Genomic DNA, 23,758 nt, shown 5'->3' with positions numbered 1-23,758 from the left:
CATACAATTACTCGTTCGGTAGTTAGAAGTCCTTTAACATAGACCCCATATTTTGTCTCACATTTAAGAAAGCCTTGATTGATTATAAAATTTCAATTCTCCTACTCCAAGCTCTTGGAGCTATATAAGTCTTTTTTCAACTTGTATACCATTTCTTCTTTACCTTTCACTTCAAATTCACATGGTTGAATCACATAGGCCTTCTCATCAAAAGGTCCATTCAAAAATTTCAATTTCACATCTATTTGTTTAAACTTGCAATTCCAACCATCAGTCTTACTGTCTCCAATCTAGCATCAATAGCAAATACCTTTTTTTAATTCTTTTCACCTTTTGCTGAAAGCCTCTTGCAACCAATGTGGTAACCCATGAACATTTAAAATTTTTTGTATTCTATTGCTATTAGCATATATAGGATTCTCAATAATAAAGAGATAAACAACAAACACATAAAGATTTGAACTTCAACAATATAGATTCAAAATTTATTGATTTAATTGTGAATAAGTAGAGAAAAATATATATGACTTGAAGTACAAATAAAAATAGCATTTAAAACAAAAATAGAGAAAACTTACTTTTTGAGAATCAAAGAGAATTAATCATAGAATAAATATGAAAAGAGAGTACAAGATGAAACATAGACGTATGACTAAATAGAAACAATTGTAAAAAATAATTATTTTAAAATAAGAGTACATAAGTTCACGACATAAAAGTATAAAGATTAGGACATTCCAAATGCACATCAAAACAAATGGATAAAAAAAAAAATACAGAACTCATTTTAAAACATATTAAAAATACATGTAGTCGTAATAAACCCTAGAAAGAAAAATTAAACGGCCAAAAGTATTTAAATTTATAGTGTTTGCCTTTAGTGCTTAAAATTGCATAATTTATAATGATTTATTTTTTCACAACAAAAAATAACATACAATAAAATCACTTTTTCTTGTCTTGTTTTAACATCATCAATCGATTATCAATAAAAAATAACAATAATCCATACTAGATAAGAAAAACTCAAGCAAAAAAAAAAGTAAATAATATTTTGTAGAGCCTTTTCACCATTTTCCATTGTCTAATTGGAATTGATGAATTGTTTGTAGTTTTGATATTTTAATTTAATTACAATATTATTTATTTATATAATTTAAATTTATCAATAATAATGAATATTATTTGAATGAGTAAATATAGAAAGAAAGAAAATAAAAAGAATCGTTTTTTATATTATATTTTTTAAGATTATATATCAATTATTTAAAATTAAAAAAAATGAAAAGTCCAGCATTTTATCTCCCTAACTTCTCTCAATTTGTTAGAAACTCTTTTTTGAGGGTTCCGAGATGCCCCCATTAATTCCCCTTTCAAGCCAGTTTGTTCGCCATAAAATTTGACTGAGTTAATTTCAATCAAAATCAATTTTAAATCTTTAAATTCAACTATAATATTATTTGATATAAATTTAATCATAAATTCTTACTTTGAAAATGTCTTTCATCATAGGAAAAAAATGATTACGGGTGATAGTATACTAACAAAGTTAATATCGATTTAAAGTTTTAAGCACCATCTACCATGAGGAATATATTTTGTCAAAAGTATATTCAGGAACCAAATTATAAGTGGAATTTAAAAAAATAAAAGACAAAGTTGCATGGATTTGTAGTTTATAGTTTTTTTTATTAATATATTTTCATTTATAGTTGCAAAATATTCTTAATCATATTTATCACTTTTACAATGTTGTAAATAGAATGACAAAATTAAGATTTTAAAGTATGTTTGATTTTTATTTTAAAAACATTTTTCTGTTTTTAAAACTAAAATGTAATACAAATTTGTATTATATATTTTTTAAACTATTTTTAAAATAGAAATCAAATATGTTCTTAGTATTTTTAATATTTTTCTGGTTTTGAAAACAAAACAAAATGATATTTTTTGTAATTATTAATACAACAAAAAAATAACATTCTTATAATTATTATTGAAAGAATATCAACTGAAATAAAAGCAGTACCAAAACCAAACATAGATTGTGTTTTCTTATTTTATGATGTTTTTTAGTTTGTCTATACTAGTCGAAATAAAATAATGTAAATTTAATGTGAATATCAATGTTTAGAGTTAAGTTTAAATAATAAATAATAATTTTTTATTAAAAATGTATATCTTTAATATAATTAATATATTATTTTAAAAATACTTAAACTCAGTTATAAGAGTTAACAAAATCATTATTTAAAGTATGGCAGAGGTGCTTTGGTGGCTATTGTAACTATCTTAAAAGGAAATTAAAATTTCAGCTTACAATCTAAGAGCAAAAGAGATACGAGCAACATGAATTCAATTTTTTTAGGAAGCTTTATTCACAAGGAAAAATGTGTTAGTGTCCAAAATCTATTGTTCCTAATTATTTTTCCTCGTCATTCATGATCTCAGAAGATTTATTTATTAAAGTCACACTTCAAAGGCTATATCACCAGAGAAATGGCACTAACACACTTTTAAAAGTGTGTATTATCAATACTTTCCTATGACTTATTTCTGAAACTCAAGCACAGTCAAGTAAGTGTCAACATAGAAGGCACGGAAACGAGGAAAACCAGAAGAAATGCCGAGCTGTTTAAATTGTTCTTCGGTCCTGTGCTTCCCCTTAGTTCTATACATTGTCATTATGAATACGTCACCCCCAAGCAGTGCTCTTGTTCTGCGACTCTCATCGGTCAGCTCCGGCACCACTGGTTCGCAAACAATCAATTTTCCATTCTCCGGAAGTGCCTTATGACAGTTCTGCATTACCACCTTACATTCCTCGTCTGTCCATGCTAAAAGAACCCACTGCAAGTTCATACAACATCAAAAAATTTGAAATTTCTCATGTCATTTGATCAGACAATGTTGAAGCAGGCTTTTTGGATACACAAATTTGGCTCTAGTTTATTTATTTTTTAATGGATTTTGTTAATATGAACTATTCAGACACATGTTAATAAATAAATAAATATGAAATAATATATATGTATATATGTGTGTGAATTAAGTTAAATGATATATATATACATATATATATATATATATATATATATATGAGAATTAATTTGTTAACCATAAAACAAATAATCCATTAAAACTGAGAAGGGGCACCTTGATGAAGATAGCATCCCCAGGGGGAACAGAAGTAAACGCGTCACCACCAACATGGGTTACACCTACGAATATAATATAACAGACGAGTAACAAATAGTGAAACAAAAGATAAAAGTAAACATTCCAAAATGGCAGTGACCCTAACCCAAAATATACAACTTACCCTTTATAAAACACTTGCTTATTTTAATATTTATCATAAAGTAAATAATTAGTTATTGTAAAGTTAAAAAAAATAATCAAAATAAATCACAAATTTTATCATAATTTATTTGCACATTAATTCATAAGATACATTTTATTTCTAATATTAAAAGAATAATAAATAAAAATAAGTTGAGTAATTAGATAAAATAAGGATAAAATGAAAAATAGATAAAATTTATATAAATTAATACATTTATTAATTTTTTTAAACCGTGTAAAACAACCTTAAATGTAAGACAAAAAGAAATAGAAAGAATGAAAAATTTCTTCATCTCAATTTTTAATATTAAATTTGAGCATTTATAGATAATAAATATTTATTTTTAAAAAATACATTTATTGCATTAGAACTTGATGGTGCTGGAGCATTAACTTGTTTATTGGATTGAGGCTAATGATTTTCATTAAATAACTAAAAATTGACAACATGTTACATAACTGTTTTTATTTTGAATTTAATATGGATCTTACAAATATATGAAAAAATAAAAAAGAAATATATTTAAAATTGTTCAAGAAACAATGTTGAGATAGATAAGAAGGTACCTGGAATGTGTGGTGCAGAGGCCACTACATCGGGAAGATCAAAGTTGACGCCTCTGGGGATACTGGGGAACTTGTCCATGATCATGCGGAGAGAAACACCGTTATAGCCACCAACGTCAACAAGTGTGTCTACACCTTCGAAGCCATCGTAGACTTGAAGAATTTCCCTCATCATGGGCCCAGCCATCCCAGCCAGCGACTTGTGAATCAAATTCATTGCATCTGGTCGCTTTGTGTAGTACTCTATCGCCCCCTCTCCGTTAGCCTTCACGAATGGTTCCGTCTTTGGATCCACCACTGCTTCCCCCACCAACGCCCATGATCTCATCAATGCATCCTGGGCGCACACACTCCTATCAGAACCACCGTTCAATAATCTTTTTTTTTTAATTAAAGTTTATAGATTTAGAGTTAGTTCTTAATTTATAATAGTGCGAAAAAGGAAAAATATATAATCTTGCTCAATTATGTTAGTAAACAACGAAAGGCAAAATTAATAACCTGGTGGTGCTGGAGCATGAAATAAGCATAGGATAGACCCTGTTCATCGTCAACGAGGGTCTTTCCGATTTCGGAGAGAGAGTATTTCCTTTCGCCTTTGCTGCACAAGTGCTCGTCAAATATATCGTAGCTTGTGAGCAAGCGGAGGATGCGTTGGAGGTTCTCCGCGTCGGCACCGCCGTGGGGACGAATGATTGAGAGAATTTGGGAGGCGGAGAGAGGAGTGTTGGAACCGTCTTGCCACATCGCCTCGGGGACTTTGAGGCTTAAGATAGCGGTTAGGGACATTGGGACACTCATCATGTGAGCTAATTCCAAAATCGCAAGTCTTGATTTGCTTTGAGACCTTGTTGTGGTATTGTTGGTGTCTTCCTTCTTCATTTCTACTTTTTGCAGCACTTCTCCCATTCTTTATTGTTTTCTGCTTCTCTATAAATCTCTTGTTCTGCCTCTTACTATTTGCTTACAGAAGACAGGACTCACGAGACGACGCCAATTTATATAGGCACTGTTACCGATTTCTATCTCACCGGCTGCGAATAAAGAATCGGTGCAGGTGACAGCTGCACTTAACGATATTAATAAAAAGTTAACAATAATTTTTTTATATATAAATTATACATTCAGATATACATCTATGAATTAATTTTTATATTTTAGTTTATATACAAATATTTTATTAAAGTAGCAGAAATTGACGCATGGTAAAGTATTTGTTCAAGACTAAAATGTTATTATTTTAAATATAAAAATTAATTTGTAGATAAGTACTAATTATAAAAATTAAAAATAAGCTATTAAATAAAAAAAACTATGAATTTTAGAGCATTAAAAATTCATATGTTAAATTTAATACCATTATAATTTAATATTATATATATTTATTAATAAAATTTATTAATTTCATAAATATATAAATTATATAAAAATAATAATTATAATTAATAAAATATTAAAAATAATTTACATATGATAAAATTTTTTATTATAGTTAAAAAATATACAGACATGTATAATTCTTTTAAATCAAGATAATAAAAAATGCTTTTCTTGAAAACACGGACAAACACGTTAATTTGGATTTAACTCTAATTTAAAAGTAGATATCGTTAATTAAAAAAATATCACCTACTCATATATTGCTAAATTAATGATTATTATTTTAATCGATGCAATATTATAAATAACGAAAAATTATATATAGTAATTTTTAATAAAAATTATCAATTTACATTTAATAATATTAAATATTATAATTTTTAATAAAAATAAACTATATATCCTTTTATGTTGTGTATATTGCATGTATTAAAAAAATTAAATTAATAAAGAGACATCATTTGTCTATAAGATTTAAATATTGTAAAGGAAATATAAATATTTAAAATTTTCATTAATAAAAATTAAGGAATACACAATTAGTATTTTTAGAACTTACAAAGATTAACAAAAATTTTAAAGATTATTAAAAAAGTAATTTCAAACAACACTACAAAATTATTCAATAAATAATTTTACCAAGAAAAAAGAAAATAGTATAAATTTAAATCTGGAGGAAAGGATAGAATCTAAAGAGAGAATAAGAAAAAAAACAAAAGGTTAAACAATTCTTTTATTCAAATGTTTAATATTGAGAGAAGATTGATGAAATTTAATTATATAAATAACATATTATCTTTTATATATTTTATTTATAGTTTTTTTTATTTTTTTTTAAAGATACAAAAAGTTAAATTTTTTTCTTTCTAAAAATTAATATTTTTATTTTTTATAATTTTTAATAAAAAGTTAATATATTTAAAAAATTAAAATTTTATTCATAAAAGAAAACGAGAGTGAAAGAGAAAAAAAAAACACATAACAGAAATCTTCAAAAACTTAAGTTAAGAGAATTTTTGAGTTTAAAAAAACTTCACATTTTCCTTTTTAGTTAATTAATTAGTTAAATCTCACTAACTCCTTGTTTTTTCTTTCCTCTTCCTCTAAACATAAAATTTAAACATAATCCAAAATAAAATATATCAAAATGATATTCTTAGTTAAAAGAATAATATATTAAAATTTGAAATAAATCATCAATCCAATACTTTTAAATAAATCTTCTAATAAGGAATCTTTTGTATTTTTTTTGTTTCTATCTCACTTGTAGGACATTACTTATAACTTAACTTAAAGTGACATATAGTAGAGTAACAACTACTTTAGAATTACTCATTTAAAACTTATTCAATACTTTTTGAATATATTTTACTGTGATATCTACAACTTATTATTTTTCTTGTCATAAACAATTTTCATGTTAAAGATTTACTTTTACAATTTAAATTTTTCGTTGCAAAAGACTTGTTCAACTGTCCATTGAGAGTCACAAATTCATCTATGTCAAGACCAACAATTAATATGCTATCTATATAAAATAAAAGAATAATAAATTTTAATAAAATTAGTACATAGGTTTTTAACTCTTAGTTTTATTTGAGTTTAGTTCTGGAACTTACAAAAGTATTTTAAATAAATTTATATTATATTATATATATATATATATATATAAAGTGTTAACCTGTTAAAAAATTTATTTATTTTCTTCTTTCTTGTAAACTCTTACAAAAATACAATATATTCTTATGAAATTTTTAATTGCCTTGTTTTTTTCTCTTTCTTCTACCTTTTTTTTTTTTTCGACCTTCTTTTACTCCTCATTCATACTTATAGGACTCATTTTTCCTATTTATAAAAATTTTGATAAAAACATTATATATTTTAACAGATTCTCTAATTGAGTCTTGAGATTTGTAAGAGAAGTCAGAGATTAAGAGATAACGATAGTGATATCAAACACAATTAAGGTACTAATAAGCATTTTGATGGAGATAAAGTCTTCTATACCTTTTTTCTTCTTGTTCCTTCTTTTTTCTTCTTTGTTTAATTCTTCCTTTTACTTGTTATCAACACTTCCTCAACTAATTTATTTTCCTTGTTAATCCCCTCTCAGTTGAAATTATAGTTTCTTACATTACCATGAAAATAACATGTGTTATAGGAAATAAGTAATAATGATGAAAAACACTTTAATACCCATCTAAATGTATGTTTCTATCAAAGTTTACAAGAAGAAAATAAGTCATGAAGGAAGAAAAAGAAGAAGAAAGAAAAAGATTTTGAGGATGAATAAGAAAAATAAAAAAAGACAAATGGTCATTAATATCTTATATGTGCTTGATTACACCATTATTGTCTTTGCTTTCTATCTTTTCTTACAATTGTAGGATCCAAATGAAAAACTTGTTGAATATATTGTATTTTGTCAAAGTTTTCAAAGAAAGAAATCACATAGGTATGGTTAAGGAAAAAGACAATAAAGAAAAAGTATATAAAAAAAATAATATGATATAACATAATTTTTTGTTGGAATATATTATGTTTTCGTTAGATTTCAAAAGAAAGAAGTTAAACAATAATTTTCTTTTGAAGTAATTAACATTTTTTGACAAAAAAAATACTCGATTAAACAATTTTTGTAAGTTAATGGACCAAAATAAAAAAAAAAAGTTAGAGAACTATCCAAAACAAAATAAAAATTAACAAATTAATTTATTAACTTTATCATAAATTTTTCATCAAAACAATTCTTTATAACACATGACTATTAGAAGAGTTTTTGTTATACTCATAATTCACAATAAAAGAGTCAAACTTTTTATATCATCACCTTACATTCTATTTAATTATGTATAGACTATTTTTCAATGTGTTAACAAGTTTCTTTTTGTCCTTCTCTATGAATCTTTAACTTCTATATAATTTTTTTCTTCCACGACAAACAAGATTCATTAAAACATCGTAAATACAAGTAAAAAATATTTCATCAAAGTCAAACTTACCTTGTCTTGTACCTTAGTTATAAGGAATTCTCTTTTAGTTTTAATTTAAAATTCACTTATTATTAAGTTCTTTCTTTCTTTGAAAAAGTTTCACTAACTCAAAAGTAAAATTTTAAACAAACAATGCATCTCTTCTTGCATAACTTTATACCACTTATCTCTTTGGTCATGTGACATAGTTTCCTGGCAACTTTTGGCTCTCTCCTGTTAGTCAATAACATATACTCATGTGAAGTGTATCACTATGAAGAATGATGTTCTTTAACAAATCTCCATAATTGAAGTTCAAAAGTTGATTCTAGAGGAACTTGTATAACTGACTCATCAGTTTCAGGCCTAAGTTCATTAAGAGTGTTTTTCAACTTCTTCATTTACATCTCCTCCATTATTTGTGGCAAAAAAATTTATAAGGATTAATTTTAATTGTGTAATTTTTTAAATAAAATTTAAAACAAAACTTGCTTTATCCTTTTCTCTTCAATCGCTTTTCGCTTCTTTTTAATATTCCTTTTCCTCTCTCTCTTGATTGATTTTGTAAAAGCTGAAACCATTCATTTTTCAACTTATTATTATTATTATTATTATTATTATTATTATTTGAAGTATGGCCCCATTGATAATAAATGATGCATATGACAATAGGTGGAAGTTTTGTTGTGGAAGCACCTTCATAAGGAAATTTACAGTAACTAATCTATAATGTTATAAAGTTTCATCTCTAAAATCCCTACCACAACCACCAATTCTTTGGGTCCCTTTACTAAACTATTAGTGAAGTCCTTAGTCAAGCCATTTGTAGGAGACATCTAAAGAAAGAGACGAGTATGTAGGCATGCAACACCAAATGTCTATATAAGGAATTTTCACGTACACAGGTGACATCAATGGCACTAATTATTGCCTTAATAATAATTGCATGGAGTACTGTATATTCATTGTTGAAGATCGCTCGATTTATAGCATTATCTCAAGCTATGAAGGGAAAGGTGGCTTTCTAGTTAATAATCCATGAATAAAGATCCCAAGAAAATAAATCTATGTATGAACGGGCATTGACTAGAGAATGATGAGTGCATTAAACTGAACTTTAAGTGTACTTTAATACATATTACAAAATGGGGTTCAATTAATTAGAGTATAAGGACACGAAAAATAAGCATTATTCTCTTTTTGGTAGTGTTCTCTTTTTTAATTACTTAAATTAATACTAATAAAATCATGATTCAATATACAATTTAATAAGAAAACTAAAAGTAAAAAGACCACTGTGATGCTTGAAAGAGAATAATAATATCTAAAGGAATGATTCTACGATCCTCCTTTTCTTTATAAAAGTAAAACTACTGTATAAGTAAATTTTAAATATTGTATATTAAATCAATAAATAGGATTAAAACAGAACAAGAAAAAATCAGATGAATAACCTGCTTTTGTTGTTAATCATAAAGAGTAAAATAATAAATTGTAAACTTTTATATTCTATGATCTTCCCTTTTTAAGTAATGCAAGTTCTTGATTTCATGACACTCCAGAACATTAATAAATGACTTTACTCATCCTATCTTATTTATTCTGCACCGTTGAAGAAGACGAAGCTTCATTCAAAAAAGATAGACATTGGAGAAGAAATGTTACTTTATATCATACTCTAACTTACTGCGTCATTCTTGTTCTATCTCTGTTAATCAACTATTAGTTTGCAATTTGAATGACTTTTGTAACCATTGGAGAAGAGAAGATGAAGAATGAAGAATAGAGAAGACATAAGATGAAGAATTGAAAAAACGTAAAGAAAAAAAGTAAAAGCTTTCTACATCGATTCTCTCATTAAAAAAACTTTATATATATATATATATATATATATATATATATATATTAAAAAATACAACTTTCTACATAGTTTTCTCAAAGAACTGATGTAAAAAGTTTTTATTTTTTAAACATTACTTTTTACATTGATCATATGAGAGAATGATGTTAGAAGTAGCTTTTTTTTGTTAAATATATTTTTTACATCTATTATCTTAAAGAACCGATATAAAAAATAACAACATAAAAAAATGTTACTTTCTACGTCAATTGTTTCAAACAATCAATCGATATAGAAAGATTTTTTAAAAAAAAAACTACTTTTTACATCAGTTCTGTGATAGAACTAATTTAAAAAGTAGCAAAAATTTTGAATAGTATTATTTTTAATATTGTAAATTTTGAAGTGATATAAAATTTAGATTTATATAAATTATATGTCTATTTCATTTAACTTTTTGAGATCTGTCTGACCAAACTCTTTGTGAAAGTTTAGAAAAATCAAATTCTAAAATTACAATATTTTTCAATTATTTTTAATATTTTTTCGGTAAAGAGTTCTATTATTAATGTTAATGAAAGAAAATAAGGAAAAAAAAGAAAATAATAAAAAATAGGATCGTATCGAAGATCAATATATCTTTTATTAAATGTAATTTATATCATCAATTTTCAGTCTTTTATTTTTAATCATTTAATTTTTATCAATATTCTATAATATTTAAAAGCTTCTAAAAAAGATATTTTCATTTTACCTTTTTTTTTAAAAAAAAGAAAGGACCTAGAATCAGCCAAGACTCAAAATGGTAACTCCTCAATCAATTAAGATGCCATTTTACGACAAAATAATTAATTACCTTTATGTAATTTGAGATACAGCTGGCCCATGAAATCTGAACAAAGACAAAATGTTTCCTCGTTTTCTAGGTACGCTTGGGTCACTTGTCGTTACTTTTAAAAAGAATACTAATGAAATATGAAATTAATTTTAAATTTATATCTACAAATATTTTGTTTTTTTTTTAAGTCTTTAATATTGATAACTATTATTTATTTCAATATTTAATGTACAACAAAGGCAATTTTGAAAGCTAAGTCCAGCACGAGGAAGGTGCGTACGCGCGAGTCTGATGGAGGGCTATAGCTTTCTGAGGATTTGTATGGAATCAGATACATGTGTTGAATAATTATAAACATTTTTACTATTATTTTCAGGTTTAACTTAATTGATAGCACATATTCAATCAACTCATCAAATCATTTGTTTGAAAAAATCAGAAAAATATCAAATATACTTCCACTTATGGTTGTTTTGTATAACAATAACATATAATTTCTCTTATATTTTTTTAAAATGCATAATTTGTATTATAGTTATCATTTTTTTAATTTATTTAAAATTAATATCAATTTATATTGGTGTTGTTGATTTTGTTGTTATTGATTATTAGCTTGTATAATGCATAGGTATTTTATTTTAATTTTTTTATTTTATCATGAATAATTGCAAAATGCTTTTTATAAAAAAAATTACAAATAAAACTTAATGTGAACGTTGTTTTTATTGCAATTTTTAAGAATTTATAATCTATACATTTAGAACTTTATATTAGTGAATTTTTTCTACTCTTCAGATGTTATTAACTTAAAAGAAAATTTTTGAATAAAATTATATATATTATATGTCTTTTCTAAAATTCACAAAATTTATAAAATTTAAAAGAAAATATAATTTTGTTGTAACAATTTAAATTTTACTCTATTTAATAGGACAAAGTTAAAAGAATAAGGTTTTTAAAATTAAGAAAATTTTGAATTCAAATCAAGATAGAATAAACGAACTAAATAATATTAAATGTAAGAGAAATTATGTGGTTTAATTAAGAATATAATAACACTTAATAAAAATATTTTTAATTAATATAACTCTACATATTAACCTCTTTGTATAATTTGTAAGTATGAGTTCTAAAACAAATGCATTTTTAAGATATTTTTTAAAATAGAAATACTTTAAAGAACTTTTTTTTCATCATACAGATTTAATTTTTGAGAATTTTTAAAAATTTATTTAATGAACTTGAAAATAAAAGGATGTAATAAGTTACATTGATCTTTGTAAAAATGGGCATGTAATCCATCAACATTAGGACATTTCAAATTTCCAAGGTTGAAAATTGGAGCTTTAACTTCTTCTAAAGATAGCTCATTTTTTCAATTTATCAATATCAACTTTATGTAAGGAGGGAAAGGTATTAATACCGGATAGTTTATTAGGATTATGCTGAGGATCAAAATACAATTGTTTGAAAAAATTAATGGCAATTAGTTTAAGATTTCCAGAATTGTTCATATTCTTCGTTATAGTTTTTTTAAAACTATAACTATTTTTTTCCTACAAATAACAAAAATTTTATGAAAAAATCTACTATTTTTATGCTCCAATTTAAGTAATTTAGTACGAAGCTTTCTCTTAATAAGAATATTTTCATTTTCTTTTTAATGATTTCATAAGTTTAACTAAAAAAAGGATTGTCTCTTAAACAAAATTTTCTACATATTTCCTCAAAATTTTATTAAAGATCATGTGTTTTCAATGAAAATATTACCAAACGACAACTTATTCAAAAACAACAATATTAGATTGAAATATATTAATATTCTCAATCCAAGAATTGTTAAGCAACCAAAAATTCTTACTTCTGATTTAAATCAATTAACCTGTAACTTCTAATTCACTTGTGAGTTAGTTTTACCAAATACACCTTGTATGTATTTATATTTGTGGCTTTGCTTCTCTTTTCTTTTACTGGCTTGGTTCCAAAATTATTAAAAAACAAATATATTTTTCATCCATAGAAATTTATAAAATAAATAATTTTTTTTACTATAATAACATTGTTAAAAAATTATTTATATTAAACTATATTTTAATATATTATTTATTATAAGTTACTTTCAAAATTAAAAATATTAATTTAATTTTTGAAAACAATCATTCAATATCAATTGATATATAGTAAACATTCAATCAGTTATTCTATCGATTATGTTATTAGTATAATATAAAAAAATATGAAATGCATAAACAAATATAAATTAAATACTAAATTATTTTTATTCCTTTATGGAATTATACTTAACGTTAATTTAGCCTTTTAGATATTTATAATATTATGTTATTCAAATATTGAAAAACATAAAAATAATATCAATTTTGAATTATAACTTAATAAAATAATTTATTGAATATCGTCTGAGAAACTTATTTGATATCATAATTTTTTTATAATTAAAATGATATTTTTACCAATCACTCACAGAGGAATTTACTCATAAAAATAATTACATATTTCTGAAGTCAATAACTCTTCATTTCAGTTAACTATATATCACATTTTTTTCTAAAGCAAATCACCAACTTAATTATAGAAAAAAACAAAGTTAATTCTAAACTTATACATGGCATAAATGTCAAATATGTAAAAGAAGTTTCGAGACAAAATAATGTTACAAATTTCTTTATTCAGAACTATATATATATATATAATCATCAATACTTAAGGGTAAAGCTATTAGTTGTTTAATTTATAATTGAATGTTCATTTAAGTCTACTATTGAAAAGTATAATTATTTATTAATAATAATCTCTATCATTTTTGAGCGCATATATGCATTTACGTATTGTTCTTAATTTTTGCTTCTTGTTTTCCAATTTGAGGTTGCCTTGCTAGCTATTGCAACTATCTTAGAAAAATGAAATCAATACTCCGGTGTACAAGTTAAAAGCAGAAGACAAAACCAAATTATTGAGGAAAGTTTATTCATAAGGAACAATCTAATTAATGTGTCCCAGTACTATCGTTCCTATATAATTATTATATTTCCTCGTCATTTTTCATGCTAGACTTATTTATTAACATCACACTCATTTCTGAAACTCAAGCACAGTCAAGTAAGTGTCAACATAGAAGGCACGGAAACGAGGAAAACCAGAAGAAATGCCGAGCTGTTTAAATTGTTCTTCGGTCCTGTGCTTCCCCTTAGTTCTATACATTGTCATTATGAATACGTCACCCCCAAGCAGTGCTCTTGTTCTGCGACTCTCATCGGTCAGCTCCGGCACCACTGGTTCGCAAACAATCAATTTTCCATTCTCCGGAAGTGCCTTATGACAGTTCTGCATTACCACCTTACATTCCTCGTCTGTCCATGCTAAAAGAACCCACTGCAAGTTCATACAACATCAAAAAATTTGAAATTTCTCATGTCATTTGATCAGACAATGTTGAAGCAGGCTTTTTGGATACACAAATTTGGCTCTAGTTTATTTATTTTTTAATGGATTTTGTTAATATGAACTATTCAGACACATGTTAATAAATAAATAAATATGAAATAATATATATGTATATATGTGTGTGAATTAAGTTAAATGATATATATATACATATATATATATATATATATATATATATATATGAGAATTAATTTGTTAACCATAAAACAAATAATCCATTAAAACTGAGAAGGGGCACCTTGATGAAGATAGCATCCCCAGGGGGAACAGAAGTAAACGCGTCACCACCAACATGGGTTACACCTACGAATATATAATATAACTAACGTTAAAGCTATACGAACAGTAAATTCATACGGAAAGTCAAACATTCCAAGATGGCAGTGATCCAAAATGTACATATAATTACGTTATTTAAATAATCGAAAATTACGTGCTACATAATCATTTATTATTTAAAGTGAATTAATAAGATTTTATTGAATAATTAATTGAACTTTATTTACTGTATAAGATTAATAATAATAAATGATACATAAGTAGGTAGGAACCTGGAACGTTTGGTGCAGTAGCCACCATATTGGGAAGATCAAAGTTGATGCCACTGCTGACATTGGGGAACTTGGCCATGATCATGCGAAGAGAACCACCGTTACAGCCACCAACGTCAACAAGTGTGTCTACACCATGGAAGCCGTCGTAGAGTTGCAGCAATTCCCTCATTAAAGGCTCAGACATCCCAGACAATGACTTATAAATCAAAGCCATTACATCTGGTCGCTTCGTGTAGTACTCTATCGCTGACTCTCCGTTAGCCTTCACAAATGGTTCTGTGGTTGGATTCATCACTGCTTCCCCCACCAACGCCCATGCTCCCATCAATGCATCCTATCAGAACCGCCGTTCAATATATCATTCATCATCTTTCTTTCTTTTTTTATGATTAAATAAGATTCTTGTTCTTATAAAAGTTCATACATTTAAAAATATTACTCAGATTTATTCATTCTTTAATTAATATTTACAATTTAATATTTTATAATATTTTCAAAAACTTTTTACCAAAAACTTCCTTTAAACTCAGATGCAAAAGTGGTAAATTTTATAAGAAAAAAATATTTATTATAGTTTTATATATCTAAATAATAAATGTTTAATTTCTTCTGTACTGTTAAACATGAAGACTGAACTTTGAATTCAACCATAAATAATTTATATTAATGCGATAAAAGAAAAAAAAAAGAATATAACACTCACATTACTCAATTACGTTAAGAAACGTGAAAAATGACGATGAAAAGGAAAAGTAATAACCTGATGATGCTGGAGCATGTAATAAGCATAGGATAACCCATGTTCATCGTCAACGAGGGTCTTTCCGACGTCGGTGAGAGAGTATTTCCTTTGGCCACTGCTGCACAAGTGCTCGTCAAATATGTCGTAGCTTGTGAGCAAGCGGAGGATGCGTTGGAGGTTCTCCGCGTCGGCGCCGCCGTGGGGACGAATGATTGAGAGAATTTGGGAGGCGGAGAGAGGAGTGTTGGAACCGTCTTGCCATATGGCCTCGGGGACTTTGAGGTTTAAGATAGCGGTTAGGGACATTGGAACACTCATGATGTGAGCTAGTTCCAAAATGGCAAGTCTTGCTTTGCTTCCAGAGCTTGTTGTGGCATTGTTTATAACTTCCTTCTTCATCTCCTCTGTTGGCTGTACCTCTCCCATTCTTTGATCTTGTTTGTTGCTTCTCTCTAAACTGCTTGCAGATGACAGGAGAGGAGACAACACGATCCAAGCTATATAGGCAATACAACGTACTATTACCGATCGCTAGCTCACTTGGCATCAATGGCATGAATAAATAAAAGGAAAATAATAACTTTCTCTTCAAATTTATAAAATATGGAGCAAGAGACTCTTAAACTTATTTACACCCTTCCTAGTAAGAATTCAATCATACTTATAAAAAAGGTAAAAAAAGAATAAAAATTAGATATATGACAAACATAAAAAAAAAAAAAACAAATCTAAACAATAATAAATAAAAAATTCAAGTCTTAACCACCCTTTAAATTTTTATTTTTTTTTAAATACAAGACTCAACTAGCTAGTTTAAAATTACTTTAGCCCAAAACTCTTCCTAATTAATATTAAATCAAACCCATATTTTAAAATCTTAATCCTTAAAATAAAAAATTATAATGGATTTAACTGCATGAATTTTAATTAATTTATCATAATATATTTTTAATTAATCTTATTACACTTTAGCAATTTCACTTCATTCATTTTTTATTATCATTTTATAAAACACTAAACAATTGTTTTTTTATAAACTACTCTTAATAATTAAAAGGTGTTTAGTAAAAATATAATAAATAAATAAAATATTAAATAATATATCAGATAAATGGTATAAAAAAAAATAAGTAATGCTTTTTATAAAATTTAAAATGTCAGTTTTAATTCTTGTGCAAATACTAAAATGTAAAAAAAAAGTAGAGGAAATAAATTTCACAAAAATTATAACTTTCTCCTTCTATCATTATTATATCAAGTTCTTTAATGATATAAAAAATATTAAACTAAAAAATAATGTCTACTTTGCAGTGATATAAAATGGATGAAAATTAAGAAGAGAAAGCAAGAAATGTAATGAAATAAATAAATAAACGCAAATCCAGGTATTAAAAAAATTAAATTTCATAAAAAAAAACACTCTAATTTCTCAGATTTTTAAAAAAAACATTGTTTTTTTTAAGATGTTTGTCATCAAAATTAGTAAGTTGGTTCTTCAATTCTTTTTTTTTTTTATTTTGATTTAATTCTTTAATATTTTCAGACACATTTCATTATTTTTATTTTATCAAATTTATTAATCTGCTATTGCCACAAGATAAATGTGACAAAATTAAAATCAAACAAGAGATAAATAAATAAATAAGAAGGTGGAAAAATTAAATCTTACAACATTTTAACGGTGTTACAATTTTAAATTAAAAACAAAATAGCTAATATAAATGTTTGTTTTATGTATAGTCTTGTTTTTCATTTTATATTGACTTCTTTTTAGTTTTATATATTGAATGAAATCAGTAATTTTTCTTTTCCTAATTAGTTATTCGACTAAAACGAATTTTAATTGTTAAATTGTATTAATATTTAAATTTCCTTAGTTAATAATAAATATAATAAAATATTAGAATTGTCATTAGTAAAATATTTTTATCAATTAAAAATATTGAAAATTAAATTTATCAAATGCTTATAATTTTTTATAATGTGATATATATTTTGTAGTAATAATAATAACAATAATAATAATAATAATAATAATACTCTAAAAAAAATATTTTAATTCTTTCCACATATTATGTATATTTACCGACTACTTGAATAATATAAGCAAAATTAATAGATTACTTTTTTTTTAAAATAATGATTTATTTTTTTAATTATTTAATTTTTAAATATATTTTAAATAGGTATTTTCAATTGGTTACATTAGCTGTATTTATTGTGATGTTGTGTGAGTGGTGGTAACAGAGGTAAAAATGTGAGGCCATGTGAGTGTAAAAAAAAATGTGAGCCTGAGCGTCTTCGTGAGGAGTAGTATAAGAAGACATATGAAAAATAAATAGTGATGTAATAGAAAATAAAAATAAAAATGTTAATAGAGTACATATAATTAATAAAAAATACTTATTAAAGAAATAATTTATTATTTTTTCTATAATATATGACATATATACTTTTTATTTTATAAACAATTAAAACTGAAACAAGAGAATAGTTTACAATAATTTATTAATTTAAAATTTTTAAACTGGACATAATTTTTTGTTCACTAACGCTAATAACATGGAACAGACAGTGTATGCATTTTTATTTAAAAATAAAATAAATGAAAGCCATGGTGATTAATGATCGATATCATGTGGAGTGCTGTTTTTGGTGCTAAGGAAAAAAAAAACTGAGCAAGTTTTTTATTAAAGTGTCTAATTATACTTTTTTAAAATAAACACACACACACATATATATATATATATACACACATTTATTTTTATTAAAAATTGCCAAAATGATATTCAATTATTTGTTTACTTTCTTACTCCTTTTTTTCTTTAATTTTCTTTAATCATAGAATATAAATCATAATTTTTGCAGTTTAAATTATAAAAATTATAAAAATAATTATAAGATAAACTTCCTTTTTTTCTCTCTAGAAACTCCCATTTTAATCTATGAAATATAAAATTTAAAATGCGACTAAAGTTAATCTTTTAAATTTTAAATTCAATATTTTAACATTTAAAATTAACAATATTTAATTACTTTATTTCTTGTTGTTAAGAAATTAAATAAATAATTTATCATATTAATTAACATAAAAAAAATTATCCTAAACATAAAATGACAAGAATTTATAATTTTTAAAAAAGTATATTTTTCTTTATTTTTTTATTTTTTTCATGTCATTTTCTTTTACTATAACAATGACGTTCAAGTTTTTTAACAAGTCTCCCTTTCTCTTTCTCTTAGTTAAATAATGTTGTATATTTTATAAACTAAAATAAATATTATATTTATATAGATTATAAATTAAAAAAGAGAAAGCGTGAAGAAGATATAAAATAAGAATAAAAATAAAGAATGATTTTCTAATTTCAAATTAGGAACAAAAACTTACTTACAGATAAATGACAAGCATTGTTACCATGCTCTCTTTTCTAATAGTTTTTTAATTATTTAAATTAATATTAATAAATTTATTATTTAACTTTTTAAATAATTAAGCACGTAAATTAAAATTATGAGTAATGTTAACAACCTTTTTTAATAACCTACAAATTATTATTGATTAAAGTTTATTTAAAATTATATAAATAATATGATTTTATACTTTCATATTTTTTTAGTTTTTAATAAAATTTAATTAATAAAAAAATATGTTAGAAAATATATTATTATCTTTTCTCTCAAATTAATGTCAGTTTGAATAAAAAAAAAACGATCCAAATTGGTATCCGTCCCAATCAATCGTCACGTTAATCCAAAATGGGTACTGCGTCTCAATCAATTGTCACGTTAATCCAAAATGGGTACTGCGTCTCAATCAATTAACCGTATCTTTTGACGTAGGTTTGCAAATTTGACTCGCAATTAATTTTATTTCAAGATAAGTTTAAATTTGTGTAATTTATATATTTTAAAAAAATTATAATAAAATTCAGTATAATATTTTTAATGTAGTATAAAAGTCATAATTTATCACATTTACTTAAAGATAAATTAGTTTAATAGTCATTGAAATGTATAATATTTTATTTTATGATAAATAAAATATAATATAATAACTAAAGAATAATTTTTGTATATTTTTATAAATAGTTATATATAATAAATTTAATTTAAATTAAATTAATAATCCTTTAACATGTATTGTTAATTTTTTTAGAAATATAATAAGTTAGAATATTATTTTTTCTTGTATTTTATCTTTAATAAAATATTGATGTTTAACAATAAAAATATTTTAAAATTATTTTTAGTTAACTCTATAATTACGTAAAAGTTTAATAAAATTAAATAATTTTAAAATAACACTTTTTTATATAAAATTAAATAAAAAATTTAATTAAAAGTCAATAATTAATATATATTAATAATTATAAATTAAGAGATAAAATTCATAAAAATAAATTTTAAATTAAAAAAATATAAAAGAATTAAGATAAATTTATATATAATATAAAATTTTATATAAAATATTATGAAAAGTGAATAAACAATTTTAATCTCTAAAATTAAGAATAAAATTAATAAAAATATTAGCAAAAAATAATATAATTTACACATTATTTCAAATTAATTAATCTTAAAACATAAAGATGAATCATAAAAAAAGAAAAAAGTTTCTGATGTTTCATTTTTAAATTAATATAAAAATTATTTAGATTAAAAAATAAATTTAATTCCCAGTTATCAAAGTAAATTTTCATCTATTTAATTACAAAAATGTAAACATGATCCTTAAACATGTTATGAATTAATGATCTAAATTAGTAATTAAATTCACATTTAAATAGGAACAGATTTACTTTATTACAACTTTATTATTATTGTTATTTTATTGCTGAATTATTAAAACTTTATTAGTTATAATGTTTATATTAAATTTATAATTATAAACTATTTAACATGTTTTTAAACCCACGTTAAGCTCCTGTTTTATACAAAGTAATTACCCTCACGGAATAGGTTATACAGCTGGCCCACGAAATCAGCATGAAGACAAAATGTTGGCTCGGGTCGTAGATACGTATGGGTCAGCTTGTTATAAAATTAAGCCTATGTTTGACACGGAAATTTTAGAACAGAAGAGAGGGAGAATTTTTTTTTATTTTAAATTAAAAAATTTATTAACCACAGTAAAAGAAGTATGTTATCTACCCCCAAAAAATTGTTTAAATTAAAAGATAAAAAAAAAGGAAAAAAGGGGATCATGTTGCAATTTTCATAAAATATAACTGAATGACCTGCTTAAAAGCTTTCCATTTTTAATCATTACCGTATATAAACTCTAACGATAAATCAACGGTTGCGTGGGTGATTTCAGTTTATGTTGATGGAGACTTTCGAGTGGCGTTATGCGTGGTAGTTTAGTCCTTCAACTGCTCTGTCCTTTCACCTTAAAGAATAAAGATTGTCGCGTCATCATGTGAATAAAGATTGTCTCCTAATATGATATTATATTTATTTATTTATTTATCATCCATTGCCAACGTTTAAAGTGTTTTTTTCCCTAACTCCTGTCATTTTGTATGAGCAAAATAATTGGAGCAGCATTATTTGTTATCTGGCATAAAGATTTTATCCTATTAATTTAAATATTTTATTTATTGTTGTTGCATTCTTCTCTTTCATCTGGAGGCAGGTCAAGTGCAACAAGGCTTTTTTTTATTTTTTAAAAATTTATTTATTAATATATTAATATTTTGAAACAGTTTTTTTTTTAGAGTTTTCTTTTACTTGTTTTTTCTGTTAAAATAGTATTGTTACCTTTAATGCAAAATTTTAAAAAATTTAATATGTGTCATGAATCTCAAAGTCATGTGACAAAATATTTTTAAAAAAAATATTTTATCACTTATAAAAATAATTCTACTAAAATCATGATACAATGTGATTTGGTAGGTTAAAGTTGACATATCAAATTATCTAAAAAAGGAGTAAAACTATTAACAAGAACTTTAGTGATAATTTTATAAGTTACATAGTAAAGAGTTATAGGTTAAAATTTCTTAAAATGTAATGGATAGTTAACTTTAAGAATAAAGACAATAAAAAAATATTCATAAAATCAAACTAAAAATTATTTATTATTAATTTTTATAAATCATTCCTAATAAGATTTATAATGAAAAAAATGATTGAAATTAGTTCAAGTGTCTTGTAACTATTAATGTTAAATTCGCATTTCTTCTTTTAAGATAAGATTCAAAAGTATTATTTTAACTTTATCTTGAAGTTTAAAAAAGAAAGATAATAGAAAACTAACGTAATGATAATTAGGAAAAATTCAAAATAAATTATTATAAACTTTTAAAATTCTTAATCTAAAAATATTATTAACAATACGCTAACATCTTCTAAGATGTAAAAATTCACGATCTTATTAAATTTAAAAAGTTTGGTTTATTTTTTTATTCTCATCTTTACCATTAAACTCAATTGCAAATATACATATTAATTAATTTTTAAAAACTTAAAATTATGATGATTCTGATAGGAACACACCTAAACAGTAGAAATAGTGCAGGTAGTAATACTCGAGTTAAGTATTTTCTGAGAATGAAACTAAATATAACTGAATGCAAATTACAAGAGTAGGAATAGAGTACTAAGTAGCTCAAACACTCCAAAGCCTAATAACTAAAACTTCCATCCCCTAAAACTCCTACCAATTACTCAATAAATACTAGCATAACAGAAAATAAACTCCTAAAATATTTCCCATAACAAAAATTATTTAATTTACTCCTAAAATCTCTTATTCCTTAATCAGCTCCTAAAATTTCTCATTCATTTGAATCCTCCAAGTTAGTTACAACTATTTTTCTGTTTTCCTTGAACTTCTCCTTGTATAAACCTTCCCATGAAACTGATTCTTTCCATAGAGCTGATTCCTATCAATACCCTCCTCTTTAAGTACCACCTTGTCCTTAAGGTGGAAATGAGGAAAATGTAACTGAATGTCAGTCATCCTTTCCCAAGTATTTTCAAACTCAGGTAAATCTTGCCATTGAATCAGCACTTCGTCTTCTCCTTGGTCATTAACTCAAGTTGATATGACATTTGCTGGTTCAATTTTCAGCTCCCATTCTCCAGTAAGGCACTAAGGCAAAGGTTGGTATTGTACTTTTGGACTTAAACATCTTTTAAGCAATGAGACATGAAAAACTGGATGCACTAAGGATCCTTCACGGAGTAGTAACTTGTAGGCAACCTTTCCAACTCTTTCAATGATCCCAGAGGGTCCATAGAAACGAGGGCTTAACTTCTGGTTAACACGCTTGGCCAAAGACTTCAACCTGTATGGTTGTATCTTCAAATACACCTTTTCGCCTACTTCATATTCAACCTCTCTCCTTTTTTGGTTTGCTTGTGCTTTCATCCTAGCTTGGGCCTTGTTTAAATTCCATTGCAATTCATCCAAAATGGCATTTCTCTTAGCTAACAGCTAGTTGACTTCTTCCACTGCTAAGGATGTCACATCTCCTTTAATCACTGCAGGTGGTTCCCTTCCATAAAGAATTTGAAAGGGAGAAGTTTGGGCAGCAGAATGGTAGGTTGTATTAAACCATAATTCTACCCAAGATAGCCATTTGCTCCATTTCTTGGGTTTAGTACTCGAAAAACACCTGACGTAGGTCTCCAAACACCTGTTGACAACTTTTGTTTGTCCATCCGTTTGTGGATGATAAGCTGAATTGTATTTCAGTTTGGTTCCAGCTTGTTTAAATAACTTCGTCCAAAAAGAACTCATAAAAACCTTATCTCTATCAGTCACTATGGAAGAGGGAAATCCATGCAATTGAACAACCTCCTTAATGAAAAGGCATGCTACATCTTTGGCGGAATAAGGGTGGCTCAATCCTAAAAAATGGACATACTTAGATAGTCTATCTACAACTACCAAGATAGTGTCCTTACCTTGGCTTTTTGGGAGCCCCTCTATGAAGTCCATGGAGATGTTGTCCCATACCTTAGAGGGAATAGGCAGGGGTTGGAGAAGGCCAGCTGGAGATAAGGTCTGATATTTATTTCTATTGCAAACTTCACATTCCTAAACAT

General features: G+C 25.1%; 2 protein-coding genes across 2 annotated transcripts; both read right to left on the bottom strand.

Moving 5' to 3' along the window:
• Window positions 1–2,280: 2,280 nt before the first annotated feature.
• Window positions 2,281–4,990, bottom strand: LOC113852592 (caffeic acid 3-O-methyltransferase-like). The gene is made up of 4 exons (XM_027482906.1): window positions 4,414–4,990; window positions 3,913–4,249; window positions 3,157–3,221; window positions 2,281–2,850 (listed from the first exon to the last, which is right to left on the bottom strand). The coding sequence occupies exons 1-4, from the start codon at window positions 4,819–4,821 to the stop codon at window positions 2,551–2,553; spliced, it is 1,110 nt and encodes a 369-aa protein (XP_027338707.1). The 5' UTR covers window positions 4,822–4,990; the 3' UTR covers window positions 2,281–2,550.
• A 9,042-nt stretch (window positions 4,991–14,032) lies between these two features.
• On the bottom strand, window positions 14,033–16,126 carry LOC113869509 (caffeic acid 3-O-methyltransferase-like). Its single transcript, XM_027505864.1, has 4 exons — window positions 15,719–16,126; window positions 14,956–15,292; window positions 14,643–14,707; window positions 14,033–14,332 (listed from the first exon to the last, which is right to left on the bottom strand). The coding sequence occupies exons 1-4, from the start codon at window positions 16,124–16,126 to the stop codon at window positions 14,033–14,035; spliced, it is 1,110 nt and encodes a 369-aa protein (XP_027361665.1).
• Between the last annotated feature and the right edge of the window lie 7,632 nt (window positions 16,127–23,758).

Source organism: Abrus precatorius, unplaced genomic scaffold (genome assembly GCF_003935025.1).
Source record: "Abrus precatorius isolate BTA unplaced genomic scaffold, Abrus_2018 Scaffold10, whole genome shotgun sequence".
Lineage (NCBI taxonomy): Eukaryota > Viridiplantae > Streptophyta > Magnoliopsida > Fabales > Fabaceae > Abrus > Abrus precatorius.
This window is presented reverse-complemented; position numbering and strand designations above follow the sequence as displayed.